Source organism: Furipterus horrens, unplaced genomic scaffold (assembly GCF_987537825.1).
Source record: "Furipterus horrens unplaced genomic scaffold, mFurHor1.1.pri manual_scaffold_5, whole genome shotgun sequence".
Classification (NCBI taxonomy): Eukaryota; Metazoa; Chordata; class Mammalia; order Chiroptera; family Furipteridae; genus Furipterus; species Furipterus horrens.
The window spans coordinates 74,749,763-74,769,034 of NW_028327175.1; the positions used below are offsets into that span (position 1 = coordinate 74,749,763).

Consider the following 19,272-nt stretch of genomic DNA (forward strand, 5'->3'; position numbering starts at 1 on the left):
AGAGGAGTAGCTGGAGGCATTGGTTGGATTGTGGGAGGAAAGGAAGGGCTTTGTTTTTTAAAGCATTGTAGAGCTGAAAGAGCCATTCAAGAAGATTTGGGGAATTAAGAAATAGGGGATAACAGATAGAACAACTTCTCTAGGACATAGGTAGATAATGGGAACGGGATGCAGAAAGGTAGAGAACAGGCGTATCACATAGAATCTGGAAGGAAGGAGGGAAATATCTCCAGGGTCCTAACTGCAAATTTACTGTTTTCTTTAAAATTTCTAAATAAGCCAGTTTGGTATTAACAAAGACCTACTTGAGCTGGATCAACAAAGGAATCTTCTGTGGACATGAGCTATAAAACTCAAGGAGTTTATGGGGATGACAGTCAAGAGGGAAGTAACTAAGCAGAGAAAAATCACAGAATGTTGGAGCTGGAAAAGACTCTGTAGGTCTTTAATTTGACCCCTAACTTTTGGTAGGAGAAACTGCTGAGGTTATATTATTTGCCTCTGATGGGCAGTGGTGACTCTGGTCAGGTACCTTTCTGGATACTGTTCTTCCTCAGAAGAATACAAAGTGTGTCCTTAAAGTCCAAGAAGAACCAAATAATTGAGGAGCATTGATTCTAGGAAGTTGCTAGAAAAAGTACTGGGAAAGAAAAGGTAATGCAGTTTGTTTTTTCTTCCTGGCTTGGTCTGTGTTTAGATATCTAGATCTATCCTTTTTAATAGCAATAGTAATATTCTTGTAGTCATGTGGTTTTCAGAAATGACTCTTCGGAGATTGGGCAATGACTGATCTAATGCAGCTCAGCATATTTGGTGCCAGTCTTTAGAACCTAACTATTGATTTTGGTTATATTAATTCTATTTTATTTTAAAAATGTTTATTCAGTAATTTTTATCTACATAGTATTTTTATTCAGGATTCATTTTGGTTATTATGGTAGTGTTTAATAATTTCAGAATTTAGAGTACTTGAAATAACAGGGATTAAAAATTTCAACCCCTTCATTGTTAGAAAGGCTTTAATTTCAGAAGGTGAAATTCTCCTGACATTGAAAGATGACTCATGACTTGCTGACTTGCCAAGTATCCTCAGTCATTTGTTTCTTTAAAAATCTCCATATGAGAACATATCTGCAGTTTTTTGATATTGTGACATGACGTAGGCTGGGAAGGAGAGTAGTCAATTTGTGTTGCATTTACAGGGGTAATTTTTAAAGATTATATTAGAAAAAATAAGATATCCAGGAACTCATCAAAATGAGTTATAGACTTGACGGGGTTTCATATATGTAACTAGTTTATGAAAAATATTATATTATTTGAATGTCCCAAGGCTACAGTGTTTTTTTCATGGTTCTTGTGCTTGGGTTCAGTGAATTTCTTGAATCTGTAGGTTTTAGTTTTCAATATTTTCAGCTATTTTTTTTCAAGTACTTAAAAAAAAAAAGCTCTTTCTCCTTTGAGGTATCTAATTACAAGCAAAACTCGTTTTATTGTGCTTTGCTTTATTGTGGTTTGCACACACTGAATTGCGTTTTTTATGAAAGAAGTGGGTGCATTTGTGGTAGAGGTGGGAGGGATAATCAGAAAAATTTGCTGACGGATTGTCCATGAGGAAGGGTGGCCAGGGCTTCTAAGAAGCAGATTTATTTTTTAGGAAGAGTCGGAATGTTTATTAGCAGTGTTTAGAGGTTGAGGGGAAGATAGAGCCAGGTTTCTGCTAAAGCTAGAAGATAAATGGGAAGTTCTGATAAGAGGTAAAAGAATTTTCTCATCATAGAGCAGCAAAGAATTCTTGAGGATACAGGGTTCTATAGATAGTGCCCTGGACCAGAACAGGAGATACTGAGGGCAATATGGGTTTGACAGTCAGGCTGATAATATATACCTTGGAGGCTTACACTTCCTGCAGTGACTGCAAGTGAACAGGTCTATTAGGAAGCATAAGATGTGCCCTTCTGGGAGAAGGAGAGCAGTCTGATCTGGTTCTGTAGTCTTTAATGCTGGCTTCCAAGAAAGCTTCTCCTCTAGGATGCAACAACTCCTACGTAGAATAAAAAATGTATTGCTAAAAAGCACTTAGAGATTATATATATTTTGTAGATAGAGAAAGAACTGATTCCTCCTCCTACCCCCTCTTTGGGGGCCTTAACATCTCAATGCTAAATGTTTTGACAACATTGTATTTTTTAGAAAATGTCAAATGAAAAAGGTAAAGCTACAAGAGTTATTAAGGTCATTTAATTTATCTTTTAAATCCATTTTTGAATAGTTTTAAAAATTGTATTTATTTTTGTTAAAATTTAGGTTTTTAATGGAAGAGCTTCATTAGTTTTAAATTGCTTTGTGGTATCAAAAGCATGTTAGTGCTTCTTACATTTTCAAATTTGAAGGTAAATATGATGAGTTCATAGGCCACATGGTTTGTTCCATGTTCATGATAACATTTAGCAACTAAAAATGACCTGCCCCCTAAACAAGGTTTTGTTTGTTTGTTTATTTATTTATTTATTTTGAGGATTATATATGGCAGTATTAAAAACAAGATTATCAACTCAGACCTTGGAAAGTTTTATTTGTGACTAAGAGTTTGCTTTCTTTAGGCTATAATTTTGATTTAGGATTACATTGGAATATTAATTGAAAGAACAATTTTGTTCATTTACAGATCAAAAGTATTAGAGTAGAAAAAAGTATAAGAGTAGAAATATTAGACTTGTAAGTATCTGAAACCATATCTTGTGTATGTTTTGTATCTTTAACATTGATCCTCACTGACTGTGGTTAGTCTTCAATAATTGTTTCTGAATATCATTTTGAAGACCTATAGTGAAGAGCATTCCTCTGTTACTTTTTTCAGTATTTATAAGATGGAATGTCTAATAACAAATGACTTTTTTTTTTTTTTTTTTTTTGAGCAGCATCATATGCCCACAGTTGAAACCCACCATTTTGTGTCTCTGCTATTGAGGCACTATGCTGTGCTGGAAAAACCATTGGGAACTAATAGTATTTAGTAAGAAAAGAGAATGACTACAGCTAGAAATTCAGAGAATGCCTGTATTTAAGACATAAGCAGCAAAAGAAGAACAGGTAGAAAGACTGAGAAAGCATTTTTAGGAAGGGAGGAAGACAATTTGGTATATGGAAAGAAAAGAAATCATGCAAGCCGAGATAGAAGAGTATCAGGAGAAGGGAGTCAGTAGGATCAGATGCCAGAGAGAGAGGTTTAGAATGAAGATGGGAAAATTCTATTGCATTAGGAAATGGTTACCTGACTGAGGAATTAGAGTGGTGTGAGCAGAAACAATATATCAAAGTGTTGAAAAGCAAACCGAAGACTGCAAGTGTGGATTCTCAGAGTTCCTTTATCGCTTCCCTAGTATTCTGCATAGTTTCAGATTACTTGCTTTTGAAGCATTTGTACTTGAATATGTTAAATATGCACAATTGCCGGAAACCTGCTCTTTTTATATTAATACAATAATTTGTGTAAAACTAAATACTTAAACTTCTTGAATACTTAAAGCACAGCTAAATGCAGGCTTCTAATATAGTGCTAATTTTATCTCTCTATGTTTTTAAAGTCTTGGCTACTTATGATTCAGCAGACGGAACAACTTAGTAGGATAATGAAGACACATGCAGAGGACCTGAATTCTGGACCCTTACACAGGCTCACCATGATGATCAAAGACAAACAGCAGGTGAAGAAAAGTTATATAAGTGTTCATCAGCAGATAGAGGCAGAGATGATCAAGGTTTGTCTTTCCATTCTCAAATTTTTCTTTAACTGATTTTTAAATTCACTGGAAAATATTTCTTATTCTCTTTGACTTGTAGAAATTATTTACTCCATTCCTAGTAGGTAGCTCAATTGGGTGGAGCATTGTCCTGTACACCAAAAGGCTGTGGATTTGATCCTGGCTTAGGGCACGTAGCTAGGTTGTGGGTTTGGTACCCGATTGGGGCGTGTACTGGAGGCAACCAGTCAATCTCTCCCCCCTCCCACCTCTCTCTCTCTCTCTCTCTCAAATCAATAAAACAGATTCTTGGGTGAGGATTTTTCTAAAAAAAATTTTTACTCCACATTTCCTGACAAAAAATAAGTTTTAGTGTCTCTAATAAGCAATATTTTATTTTTTTAATATAAGGCATCAATTATAAGATATAGTGTTACTTTATGTGCTCCTACAAAAGAAAAAAGAAATGCCAATTAAACTATGATACAATGCTTTTATATCACTTAGAATTTTTATTTTTATTTTCACTTACTGAAATAGCTCTTTTAGGCTTTAAAAAAATTTGTATCCCATAACACTATACATAAAATAAAAGTGAAAATATAAGCAAAACAAATTAGTGTATTTTAGAATTTTCTCCACTTTCAAAGTGTCTCTTCTGGATAACTTTTGCAATGTTTTTGCTTATGAAAATTTGAAAATGTACAAAAGAGGAGAGAATGGTAAAGTGGACTTCCATTTACCCTTTCATCCACATAGTAAATTGTTTGTCATCTATTTCTTCTATACTGGATCATTTTAAAGAAAATTCCAGATACTATTTTATTCATAAATATTTTCATATATATTGCTAAAATATATACTTTCTTAATAAAATAATTTTATTATTAATCTCTACAACTAAAATTAATAGTAATTTCTAATGTTATTAAATATACTGACTTTTAAAATGATTTTTATTTAAATGCTTTTTACAGTTGGTTTATTTGAATCAGAATCCAAATTTTTACGGTTGGTTTATTTGAGCCAGGATCCAAACATGGCCTACACATTGACTAGAGCCCAACAACCTGGGAGAAGGGAAATATGCAACATTGGCTCACTCTAGCCACCCTGTCCCATGTAAGAGCGGTTAGGGAATGAGAAGCACATGTAACCTTCACAGTCCAGAGGCACAGGCTTAGTAAAAGAGTGAGACCTAGTCATAGGACTATAAAATGCTTCCTCTCCCCTGACAACTTACTAACATTTAGTAAAGGCCCTTTTACATCAGTTCCATTTACCCAAAACATCATGCCTATCAATCAAGAAAAAATGATAAGGTCTACCGAAAGGCAAAATACATAGTTGGAAGAGACAGCAAGCATCAAAACCAGGTATGGCAGGCTGTTATAATCATTACACTGGGAATTTAAAACAGCTATATCATTGTTTTATATATTAAGGGATCTAATGGATAAAGTAGACAGCATACAATAAGAGAGAGGCAGTGTAAGCAGAGAGATGAAAATCCTGAGAAAGAAGCCAAACAAAATGTTAGAAATCAAAAATACTATAACAGATGTGAAGAATGCCTTTGATGTGCTTTTTGGGAGACTGGGTATAACTGAGAAAAGAATCTTTTAACTTGAGGACCTATCAATAGAAATATCTAAAACTGAAAAGCAAAGAACGAAGACTGAAAATATATGAACGGCATTTTCAAGAACTGTAGGACAACTAAAAAAGGGGTAACACATATAATGGGAAAACCCGGAGGAGAAAAAAGAGAAAGGAACAGAAGAAATATTTGAAACAATAATGACTGAAATTTTTTTTTTCAAATTACTGTCAGGCACCAAATCACAGATCCAGAAAGGTTAGAGAAAATCAAACAGAATAAATGACCGAAAACAAAAATCAGTACAAAACTGCACCTAGACATTTCTATTTGAAACTACAGAAAATCAAAGATAAAGACAAAACCCCCAAAGATTTAAACAAATCTTACATATAGAAGAACAAATTAAGTATTACTTCCAACTTCTCAGAAGTCTTGCAAGCAAGGAGAGAGTGGAATGAAATATTTGAAGTGTTGAGAGAAAAAAATGACACCAGCCTAGAATTCTGTACCTTGTGAAATTTTCCTTCAAAAGTGCAGGGGAAAATTGAGGGGATTTGTTGCCATTAGACTGAGAATGAAAATAATACAGGTCACAATAAGATCTACATAAAGAAAGGACAAGCATCAGAGATGAATTAGTGAAGATAAAACCTTTTATTTTTCTGATTCTTAATTGATTTAACAGATAACAGTTCATTAAAAGTAATAATAGCAACAGTGTATTCAATTATGTATTCAATTATCTTGTGTGTACATATATATACAAACATACATAAGTTTATGCTTATAAGTAAGTGAAATTAGTAACAGCAATGATACAAGGGGTAGGATGAAGGAATTAAGATTATTTTGTTATTGTAAGGATACTGTTATCTGTAAGTAGACTTGGATTTGTTATAAAGGTACATTGTAAACTCTGGGAAAACCACTAAAAAAAAGCAAAAACAAAAATATAACTGATATGCTAAGAAATGAGAGAGAATAAAATACTCAATGAAAACCACAAAAGACATGATAAGGGTAGAAGACAAAAATAGGAGCAAATGACAAGGTTAACACATAAGAAACTAACAAATATGGTTGATCTTAATCCAAGTTTATCAATAAATACTTTGAAGATCAGTGGTCTAAATGAACCAATTAAAAGACACATTGTCAGAGTACATCAAAACAAGACCCAAAGATATGTTGTCTAGAGGAAGCCCACTTTAAATATACAGATACACATAGATTAAATGGATGGAGAAAGATGTACCATGCTAACACTAATCAAAAGAAAGCAGAGGTAGATATATTTATTTCATACAGAGCAGACTTCAAAGAAAGGAGATTGATCAGGGATAAAGAAGGGAGTTACATAATGATAAAGGGATCAGTTTTCTAAGAAGACAAAAATTCTTACTGTATATGTGCCTAATAATATAGCATCAAAATACTTACAGAACTGCAAATACTAATAGAATTGCAAGGACAAATAGATGAATTTTCTGTTTCAGTTGGAGACTTTAATACCTCTCTTTGAGAAATGATCTAGTAGGCAGAAAATCAGTGAAGACATAATGCCATCAATTAACTAGATATACTAGATATAATGAACATCTAGGATTACTTCATGCAAGAACAGCAGAGTATACTTTCTTTTCAAACTCACATGAAAGAGTCAACAAGATAGGCCACATTCTAGATCATAAGTCATACCTTTAAATTTAAAAGAAATCAATGTTGGCTCTGTGACCACAATAAAATTAAACTAGAAATAAGTACCAGAAAGATAGCTGGGAAATTCCTGAACACTTGAAGATTAAACAACACACTTAAAAAAAAAACACACATGGATCAAAGAAATATCTTAAGAGAAATTAAAAAATATTTTTGACTAAATGAAAATAAAAACAAAATTTATCTAAATTTTTATCACTCAGTAAATCAGTGCTCAGAGAGAAATGTATAGTGTTGAATGTATATGTTAGAAAAGAAGAAAGAGCTATTGGGATGGCCAAAAAGTTTGTTTTTTTTTCTATAAGATGGCTGTAGTAGCACTTAGTTGTCTTCAACTTCATTCGAAACAATTTTGTTAGATTGTATTGTGACAGCTGTCATAGCATGTGCATTTAAAAAACTTACCAAATTGGTGAACTTTTGTGTAGCCATTTTAATATTGAAGATGGAAGAAAATAAGTGACATTTTTGGCATATTATGCTTTATTATTTCAAGAAAGGTAAAAATGCAGCTGAAATGCAAAAAATATTTGTGCAGTGTATGGGGAAGGTGCTATAACTGATCGAACATGTCAGAAGTGGTTTGCGAAATTTTGTATTGGAGTTTTCTCTCTGAATGATGCTTTATGGTTGTGTAGACCAGTTGAAGTTTATAGCGATCAAATTGAGACATTATGTGAGAATGATCAATGTTATATTAGTGGGAGATAGCCAACATACTCAAAATGTCCAAGTCAATAAAGTTATTGGTGAAAATGAAAAATATGTTTTTATTTAATGGAAAAAAAACATACAGACTTTTTGGCCAACTCAATAAAGTCAATCATTTAATCTTCCACCTTAGGATACTAGAAAAAGAAGAACAAATTGAAGCCAGAGTACACAGAAGAAAGGAACTAATAAAAATTAGAGCAGAAAACCATCAAAGTGAAAACAGGAAATCAACAGTGAAAAAGCAACAAACCAAAACATGATTATATGAAAAGATCAATGAAATCAGTAAGCCTCTAGCTGTCTAACAAAAATACAGTATACAACAGGATATAGTGTTAACATACAAAAGTCAATAGCTTCTCTATAGCCCAGCAATCAATGAACAAGATGATATGCAATGAACAACAAGATATCATATACATTAGCACTCCCCCAAAATGAAATATTTAGGTATAAATTAATGTAAGTTAACAAAGTATGTACAAGACTTGTAGGACCAAAATGACAAAACTCTGATGAGAGAATAAGAATAAAAGTGATTTGAGAGATATCCTATGTTAATGGGTGGGAAGTTTAAATATTGTGAAGATGTCTGTTATTTTCAGCTTGCTCTATAGATTCAACACAACTGCAATGAAAATCCCAGCAAGTTATTTTATGGATATTGAGAAACTGATTCTAAAGTTTGTACGGACAAGCAAAAGACCCAGAAGAGCCAATAAAATATTGAAGAAGAAGAAAGTCAGAGTACTGAAATTACCCAAGTTCAAGACTTACTATAAATCAAGATAGTAATAGTTTAGATTTTGCATAAGATGATAGAAAAGTAGACAAATAGGTCAATGGAACAGAATAGAGAGCCCAGAAATAGGTCCACTTAAATACCATCAACAGATTTTTGACAAAGGGGCAAAGTCAACACAGCAAAAAAAAGATATCATTTCAAACAAATGATGCTGGAATAATTGGATGTCTATCCATATGCAGAATAAATCTAGATACAGACCCTATACCCTTTGTGAAAATTAACTCAAAGTGGATCAGAGACCTAAATGTAAAACACAAAACTACAAAATGCCTAGAAGATAGCATAGGAGAAAACCTAGATGACCTTGGTATAGTGATGACTTTTTAGATACAATACCAAAGGTGCAATCCATTAAATAAATAATTAATAAGCTGAACTGCATGAAAATTAAAAACTTCTGCTCTGTTAAGACAGTGTCTAGAGAATGAAAAGATAAGCCCTAAACTGGGAGAAAATATTTGCAAAAAACACATCTAATAAAGGACTGTTGTCTAAAATATACGAAGAACTCTTAAACATAGGAAAACAAAAAGCCTGGTTTGGGGCCAAAGCCTTAACAGACACCTGACCAAAGAAGATATACAGATGGCAAATAAGTCATGAAAAGATGCTACACATCATATGTCATCAGGGAAATGCAAATTGAAACAGTAAAATACCACTGCACATAGGAGAACAACCAAACTCCAGAACACTGACAACACCAAATGCTGGTGAGATGTGGAACAACAGGGACGCTCATTCATTGCTGGTAGGAATGCAAAAGGGCACAGCCACTTTGGAAGACTCTTAGGCATTTTTTTATAAAAAGGTTTTAAAAAAAGATTTTATTTTATTTATTTTTAGAGGGAGGAAAGGAAGGAGAAAGAGAGAGAGAGAGAAAAATCGATGTGAGAGAGAAAGACCAGTTAGCTGTATTCTATATGAGCCCTGTCCTGTGATCAAACCTGCCACTCAGGCATGTGCCCTGAACTGGGAATCAAACTGGCAACCTTTCGGTTTGTAGGATGAAGCCCAACCAACTGAACTACACCGATCAGGGCAAAAGTAAACATACTCTTCCCATAGGATCCAGCAATCACACTTCTTGCCATTTACTCAAAGGAGTTGAAAACTTATGTCCGCACAGAGGCACCACACATGGATGTTTATAGTAAGGTTATTGATAATACCAAAACTTAGAAGCAACCAAGGTATCTCTTATTAAGTGAGTGGATAAATAAGCTGTGGTACATGTAGACAATGAAGTATTATTCAGTGCTGATAAGAAATGAGCTACCAAGCCACAAAAAAAGACATGGAGGAACCTTAAATGCATATTACTAAGTGAAAGAATCCAATTTGAAAAGGCTAAATACCATTCGAATGTAATACTGTATGATATTCTGGGAAAGGAAATACTGTGAATATAGTAAAAAGATCAGTAGGGGTTCTAGGAGGGCACTTGAAATATTGGAGGGCTCACTTTTTAAAGTTCATGATTATTTAACCACTATATTGTACACCTAAACTAATACAAAATTATATTGAATGTAACCTATGATTAAAAAATAAAATTAAAAAAAGAAGATCAGTGGTTGTCAGGAGTTAGAGGGGAGAGAGGGATGGATAGGTGGAGCACAGAGGATTTTGGCAGTGAACTACGCTGTATGATACTCTAATGTCAGTATATATGTTTGCTCAAGCCCATAGAATGTACAACATCAAGAGTAATGTAAACTATGGATTTGGGTGATAATAATTTGTCATTTTAGGTTCATCACTTGTAACAAATGTTCTGTTGAGGGATGCTGCTTATGGGGGAGGCAGTGTGTATTTGGGGGGATGGGAGGTGTATGGAAAATCTTTGTCTTTTATGCTGAGTTTTGCTGTGAAAGTAAAACTGGTCTAAAAAATAAAGTACCTTAAAACAATTAACCAGTGAGGTTTTTTTTTTTTTAAGGGAATGATTTGAGCTCATTTATGTCTACATTATAGTTGGTATTTTTGTTGGTTTACACAGAGTCGTCCTTCACACCATCCAGAACAATGGTGATGCATTGTTTGTTAGAATTGGGCTCTGAGGTTGTCTTCCAAGTTGCTTATGTCCCTTTTGCTATCATATGGCAGATTTCTTAGTCTTCTCAGAAGCTTTTCAGACAACATCTAAGTTTCTTAATTTTCCTGTCAAATGCTATTTAAATGCCTTTTTGACAATGGAGTCAAGGACTTGCATTTTTCTGGTCTTTCTGTAGAAATAACCAAATACATGCATACATGTGGTGACCACTTGTGATTGTTGCTTGGCCAACAGTGATAGTTAGATGCATCTTCTTTTCAGAGATGTTACAATGTCAAAATAAAAATCATGTTAGAGCTGGTGAATTTGGCAACTCAAGGTTCTCTGTACAATTAAAATAAATATTTAAATTAGCTTTTTCATTAGAGAAAATATTTCTGTACACAGCAAATTAATTTATTAGTTCTAAATTCTAAATGACTATAGCTCGTTCTTTTCTTCTTTTTCTTCTTCTTCCTTCTCCTCTTCCCCTCCCCATTCTCTCCCCACTCCCCCACCCCTTCCTCCATTCCTCCTTACCCCTTTCTTCCTCCCCCCTCCCTTCTCTCTCCTCCCTCCTTCTCCCCCTTTCCTTCTTCTTTAAATACTCATTCCATTCAAGGACATATTTTTAGTTTTTAATTTAATTTAATTTTTATTCTTATTTATTCTATTAGTTATCCCAGTTTTTCCCCTTTGCCCTCCTCCACCCAGTCCATCCCATCACATGCTCCCAGTCAATTCCCACACCTTTGTCCAGAGTCAATTCCCACACCTTTGTCTGTGTCCATGGGTCATTCATACATGTTCTTTGAAGGGAAGGAGAGTGGGAGAGAAACATCAATGTGAGCACCAATCGATATGAGAGAGCAACATAGATTGGTTGCTTGTCATACGCACCCCAACTGGGCCAGAATCCGCTACCCATGGGAATCGAACCCACAATCTTTGGTTTGCGGAATGATTCTCAACCAACTGAGCCACACTGGCCAGGCCTTGACTACAGCACTGTTTATAGATTTGCTCTTCTTTTTGAGAAATTTTTTATATGCTGTTGAATTTATCACTTATTTCTAATGTAATTTTTAATTTATTGTCTAATTGCAGATTAAAGAGCAACTCTGAACCATAAGCACTAAAATACACATTGATTAATGCTTTGAAATTTAAGTTCTTGACCTTGTAAATTTAACGTTTTTTTGCATTTCTTTTTTTGACAGGTTACAAAGACAGAATTGGAGAAATTAAAATCCAGCTATAGACAGTTAATAAAAGAAATGAATTCTGCCAAAGAGAAATACAAAGAAGCTTTAGCTAAAGGTATGGCAAAATTTTGGAAAAAACTTTTTTAGTGATTTTTATTTTATTCATTTGAAAGTTATCTTTATGAAGAGTAGAATGATTTCACTTAGACCAGTTCACATTAAAAAATGCCAAAATAAACCAAAATAGACTGATTGTGAAATTATGTATTATTATTATTTTTTAAAAGTGATGCACAGTGTTTTTGAATAGTGCACACTAAATGGAATTATGTAACACTGTGTAATAAAATGCAAAGAGTGTTTAAATTTATCTCTAGCATAAAATTTAGTTAATTAGTGAGCACTAAATAAGAAAAATAAAGTTGTATTTGTTTAGAAGCCTTTTAAATCCCATTTTACCTATGGTACTTAAAAGCCATTAAAATAAAAAGATCATTTTATAACATTATTTTGCCTTTATAGCTTAATTTTATGTGTCTGCAGTGTCCTAAAGGTTTTATTCGATGGTTTGGAAGTGAATGGAAAGAGAAATCAATGGTTGAAACAGAGATTTATGGTTATAGTCTTGGAATGTAGCTAAACAGTTTTCATATTTCATTTTTTTAAATTATAAAAGTTGCAGAGTTTTAAACATTTCTTTTCTGGCTAAATATAAGCTTCCTTAGAAACTATTTTCTTTTGCCTCTCAAATTTACCTTTTTCTCTTATTAATGTATTTTTCTTTTTCTTTTTCTTGTATGTTATCTTATTATTTTTGTAGATAAATGAAATAAACAACTCCTACTTTGGGATATATCTTGCACAGTGAGAACACTGTTTTGTTATTTGCAGTAGACTTGAAGAGATACTGATTTGGATGTAGTTCTCCCTCCTTTCCTTAGTTCCTCGTCTCTATCGGTAGCTCCACACTCACTTTACTTCTTCTTCCTTCTTTCCCTTGTTCCTTCTCTCTGTCCCTCTTTTTTGTTCTTTTTTCTCTCGCACTCTTTCTCCCATCCCCATCTTCCCTTCAATATCTACTTTCTGTTTCCCCCACTCCTCCCACATCTATTTCATGTTTTTGCTTCTTGTAGTTTTTCTGTTGCTTTTTCAGGAATGTGAATCTGTGTTCAGTGTTCTTATTTTTTCTTCTCTTACTTTTCATCTACCTCAACCATTATTTTGTACATAACATTACTACGCAATCTGTCAAAATAGTTAATTCCTACTCAATCTGTCAAAATAGTTAATTACTACTTAATCTGTTAAAATAGTTGATTTTATAAAGTTTGCTACTTAATGCCTGGCTAGCATTCTCAAATTAGTGCCCTTATTATGAATAATCATATTTAAATTCACCCAGAGCAAGTGATGACTTAATTCAACTGTATTATAATCCAGGTATGCTAAATATTTTATACTAGGTGTGTATCTGTTAGAGAATAATTAGGAAAAGAAATACAAAATCACTCTCAAGTCTTTATACCTATTTGTAATGATATTGTTTTATTTTTGTTTAAAAATTGGAATCTCATTTTGATGTTATAAAAAAGTTTTAAGCAGTTCTTAACACCTAATGCTTATATTGTCAAAAGTTATTCACAGATAATTATTGTTCTTTATTACTTTTGATTAAAATAAAACGCTATTTCCTGTTGTAGTAATAGTAGGAAAGCAACCAGAAAAATGCAAGACTAGTTTTAATTGATATTAAGTGGTGTATTATTTGATTTGATTTCCTGTGTTAAAATATGTGAACTTATTTACATTTCTCGTTCTAAAGATATTAGTGATAGTATTTTCCTATTTTCAATAATTTGATTACTCCCATTAAGTCAATTTATAACCTATGAAATATATATTTAAAAAATAAGTTCTTATGTAATTGTGTTTTATGCATGAGGCATATGTAAATTTCATGTTTACATGATAAAGTATAAAATTATATTTCTGAAAACTTTCTGTTTTCAAACTGCTTCTATATTTAACATGGAAAAAGGATTTCTTTTGTGAAGTTATTTAGTCATTATAGTGATAATGTGATGGCAAACATTCCAATATTTATAGGCTTTATGTCAGAACCTTAGTTCATCTGGACAGGTCAGACCAGGGATCTTCTGGAATGGATCCTAGGCACTTGGGGGTGCTGGCAGTGAATGCGCAAGCTATCTGGCATCCAGAGATTATTTAAATCTTAGGAGATCTTGGGGAAGCTATTTAAAACCCCAGTCATAGAGAATCCAGCTGGAGAGGACAAGGCTTTGTGAATGACAGGGCCTGGAAATAATTCTTATAGTAAGGGTTAAATTCTGGATTTGATCGAGAATGGGTTCTGAGTCACAGGCTCAGTTACTGCAACTTGAGGTTCAGCAGTAGCAGTAGATCAGCAGGAAGGCTGTGCTAATGCTGAAATTCCAAACTTCTGACTCCTGCTGGATGGATTATGCAAAATATTTTAAAATTTGGCTGTTAGAATTTATACCCAGTGGGGCATTAGTTTACGCTCAGTCTAATGTAAAATAAGAACTCATTTGGAAAATGAATGTAGCATCATATATAAGTTAATTTTTTGTAATATGGCTTAAATATTAAACTAGTTTTGCTGTGTGCTGTGTTTAGTGAACAGATGCTTATATTAAACAGAGTTGGACTAATTTGGACATTAGTCTATTTTTGGCTATATATATCTGTTTATTGATTATTTCCTAGACATTAGTCTGTTATTATTTATAACATATTCATGGAGAACAACTATAATAATTGCAGTTCATTGATTTGAAGTCAATCATTTACACTGTTTTTTTAAAATTGTTTTTGTTTATGCTATTACAGTTGTCCCCACTTTCTTTCCTTCTTCCCGCCTTCACCCAGCCCTAGCCCCTCCCCTCCCTCAGTCAATCCCCATATTTTTGTTCATATCTGTGGGTTATGCCTGTGTGTTCTTTGGTTAATCTCATCACCATCTTTCATCCAGTCCCTCGCTCCCTTCCAGACACTGTCTATTCTATGTATCTCTGCTTCTGTTTCTATTTTGCTCTTTAGTTTATTGTGTTCATTAGATTCCACATATAAGTGAGATCATGTGGTATTTGTCTTTCACTGACTGGCTTATTTCACTTAGCATAATATTCTCCAGGCCTATCCATGCTGTTGGAAAAGGTAAGAACTTTTCACTGCTGCTTACTATTCCATTGTGTGAATATACCACAGCTTTTTTTAATCCACTATCTACTCATGGGCACTTATGTCATTTCCAGAACTTGGTTATTATAAATAGCACTGCTATGAACATCGGGGTGCATATATGTTTTTGTATTGGTGTTTCAGGATTCTTAGCATTTATATTGTTTCCTGATGGCAGCATTGAGTTTTAGTATAACAAGTTCTTGAATACAAACTATGCAGGTTTTATTTTTTTATTGTAGATTGAGTTCTGAACACTCTTTTGGTTAAACAGATTATTTAGCCATCAGACAGTTTTGTGAATCTGTATAGCTTGTATCTGAACTAAGGTTCTGATATAAATGCCTGGAAATGTCAGAAAAATTTGCCATCACATCATCCTTATAAAAAGTAAATTATTTTACAATAAGAACTCCTACATGATCATGTTGTCTATGAATAATGAGTTTTACTTTTCTTTTTCAATCTAGATGTCTTATTTTTTCCCCTCTTTTATTTGGCAATTGCCCTAGCTACCTTGAATAGAAATAGAAAGAGCAAATATGTTTTTCTTTTTCCTGAACTTGGGAGAAAGTCTGCCATCAATAAGTATGATGTCAATGGCAGCTTTTCAAAGATGTTTAAAAATCAGGTTGAAGAAATTCCTTACTATTCATACTTTAGAATGGATGTTGGATTTTGTCAAATGCTATCTCTATATCTATTGAAATGACATTTGTTTCCTTCTTTTTGGTTTAATATGGTAAATTATTTTGATTGATTTTCTCATGTTTTAAATATTACAACATTCTTGGATTGACGGTTCCTCTTGGATATGATGTATCACCATTTTTATATTGTTGGATATGGTTGGCTAAGTTTTAATTTATAATTTTCTTCTGTGTCTTGTCTTTGTTTCTTGTAATATCTTCGTCTGTTTTCATATAAAGGTAATGCTCTCCTCTGAATTATTACTCTCCTCTTCAATTTTTAAGAAAGATTTGAGTTCTAGAGGTGGTATTTCTCAAATATTGGTAGAATTCATTTGTGAAGCCATCTGGGTTCCTTTATTTTTATTTTTCCCTTTCTGCGAATGTTTTAAAACTATATGTTCAATTTCTTTAGTTGAGATGGGGCTATTTGGTTTATCTGTTTCATTTTGTTTGAATTTTAGTAGGTTACATCTTTTAAGGGATTTGTTAATTTCATTTAACTTGTTGAATTTATTGTTATCAAGTTGTTTATAATACTCCCTTATTATATTTGTTGAATTTGTGGTGACATTTCATTTCTTATTCTTGATATTGGTACTTTGTGTCTTCTCTCTTGTTTTTCCTATTTATTTTGGCTAAAAGATCATCAATATTATTAATATTGTCAAAGATGAGCTTTTGGCTTTGTTTCTTTTTTGATGTGGTTATCATTCTACATCATGATTCTACAATCATGTGATTGATTGCCTCAGTACTACATTTATTTATTTAAAAAAATTAAGTATAGTCGATGTACAATATTATATTACCTTCAGGTATACAACATAGTTATTTTATATATATACACACTCACCTTGTGAAGTGATCAACACAATGAGTAGTGATTATCTGTCACCATACAAAGTTATTACAATCGTTGTCGGCAGCCATCCGTCTCGAGAGACGATGGTATAGCTTCTTAAGAGTCTATCTGCACCGCCGAGAATGGTTGTGCAGTCCGACTCGGGAGTGACACGGTATCTGTCTCCTCCCGTGTTGAATCGACATCTTGCGATGACGCTGGAGTGTCCTCTCCAGTGAAGCTGAAGCTACAGAGCCTGGGCAGGGTGATATGGAGGGTCTGCTGTTGCCCATGCAGCAGACCCCCCCTCTCTTCGCAGCTGAAGGGTCCAAGGGAAAGACGGAGTCAATACAGCTTGGCTTCAGGTGCGCCGCAGGAGTTGCCAGTGTTGACTACAACGTCAAACCGCCTTAGGGACTCCGGCTCCGGATTTTCTGTCGGGGTTTACTCCCTTAGCCTTTCCCCTGAAGAGGTATGCCGCAAGGCAGCGGAGGATTTTTGGAGTCAGAGTTTTCCTTCTCTGATGTGCCCTGACTGGAAGATCGAACCAGCGACACTTAGCTCGCAGGCCGACGCTCAATCCACTGAGCCAAACCAGCCAGGGGCAAGTTATTACAATATTATTCACTATATTCCCTATGCTGTACATTTTATATTTCTGTGATATATTTATTTTATAACTGGAAGTTAGTACCTCCTCATCTCCTTTACCTAGTTTGACCATCCCCCTATGCTACTCCCCTCTGGCACTCATCAGTTTATTTTCTGTTTTTATGAATTTATGTTTTATTGGTTTGTTTGTTTTGCTTTTTAGATTCCACATATAAGTGAAATCATGTGGCATATCTCAGACTTATTTTACTTAGCATAATATTCTCTAGGTCTATCCCTGCTGTCACAAATAACATGATTTTACTCTTTTTTATGGCTGAATAATATTCCATTGCATATATGTACCAAATCTTTATCAGTTCATCAATTGGTGGACACTTAGACTTGTTTCCATATCTTGGCTATTGTAAAAAATACTGCAATGATCATAAAGGTCCATATATCTTTTCTAATCAGTGTTTTTGATTTCTTCAGATAAATACTCAGAAGTGGGATTGCTGGATCATATATATGGTTGTTCTATTTTTAATTTTGGGAGGAACCTTCATATTGTTTTCCATAGTGGCTACACCAATTTATGCCACTGAAAATGTACAAGGGTTTCTTTTCTCCACTTCCTCACCAATACTTATTGGCTGTTCTTTTTCTATTTTTCTGCTTTCTACTCTAGTCTTTATTATTTCCTTCTACATTGTTTAGGCTCAGTTTGTACCAATTTTCTACTTTCTTGATGTGAAAGCTAAGCTTATTGATTTGAGAACTGTTTAATACTATGAGTATCCCTGACTACTATTTTGGCAACATCTCATACTTTTCATATACTGTTGTGTCTTCATATTCATTTAGTTCAAAATACTTTTATTTTCTTTGATCTGTAGGTTATTTAGAAGTGCGTTACTTAGTTTCCTAAATTTATGGCATTTTTCTTGAGGTAGTCTATTTTTAATTTATAATTTTATCCCATTTTGGTCTGAGAATATTTATTTTATTATTTAAAAAAATATTTATGCACACATGTTATATGGCCCATAATATATCTTGGTAAATGCTTCATGTGTACTTGTTAAGAATATGTATTTTATTACTGGTTGGAGTGGTATATGAGGGAGGACCCGGAAAAAACCCAGAATTATCTTCTGGAGAGTGGGCTCCTTGTACTACAGGCTTCCCCTGCTAGATGAGTGTTCTAGGAATCCAGAACCCATCTGTATCAGTGTACCAGCTGGCATTGCTGTGAGAGGGTGTCTTCAGCTTCAGTGAAGTTTTTGAAGACTCTTTCAACATGTCTGCCCACTTCATGATGGGTCATTTATGAGTGCACCCGCCCACACCATGCTGAGTGTTCAGCAGTTTTTGACCAAAACAGCATGACCCTATGTCCCATCCTCCCTATTCACCTGATCCCACCCTGAACTACTTTATCGTTTCCCTGAATGAACAAAGTCCTCAAAGGGAAACATTTTTCTGATATGGAAGAAGTGAAACAAAAAATGACAGAAGCACTAAAAGTCATTAAAACTGACAAGTTCAAAAACTGTTTTGAGCACTTGAAAAGATATCTTGATACATGTATTTCATCAGATGGAGAGTACTTGAAGGTGACTGAAGTTTAAACATGCAAGAATAAGTAAATAATTTTTTATAAATAAATTTTATATTTTAGGGGGATTACTCCCTTGTATTGTCCGCTTGGTCCAATTGGCTTGATCCAGTTATTAATATTGTTATTTAAATTTTAATGTGTTTTACTGATTTTCTCTCTACTTGTATCATTTGTTGAGATGGGATGATTAAAATCTCCCACTGTAATTGTGGATTTTTCAATTTCTTGTAGTTCTCTCAGTTTTTATTTTTTGCTTTGTGTATTTTGAGGCTCTGTTGTAAGTATATAAGAAGTCAAGATTGTTATATCCTCTTGATGACTTCACTCCTTTATCATTATGAAATAACCTTTATTATCTCTAGTATTCTTTTTGCTGTTATCTATTCTGATATTAATATAGCCACTATATTAATAAATCCACTTCAGCTTTACTTTTATTAGTGTTTCAGTGGTATATTTTTCTTATTTTTTT

General features: G+C 33.7%; 1 protein-coding gene across 2 annotated transcripts in view; it reads left to right on the forward strand.

Annotated features, from left to right (window-relative positions):
• Positions 1-19,272, forward strand: part of FER (FER tyrosine kinase) — a 451,604-nt gene that overhangs the window by 43,869 nt on the left and 388,463 nt on the right. For both annotated transcript variants that reach the window (XM_090276547.1, XM_090276548.1), the window contains exons 3-4: positions 3,588-3,761; positions 11,846-11,945. In XM_090276547.1, coding sequence (XP_090132673.1) covers positions 3,588-3,761; positions 11,846-11,945 — 274 coding nt within the window. The remainder of the gene's footprint in view (positions 1-3,587; positions 3,762-11,845; positions 11,946-19,272) is intronic.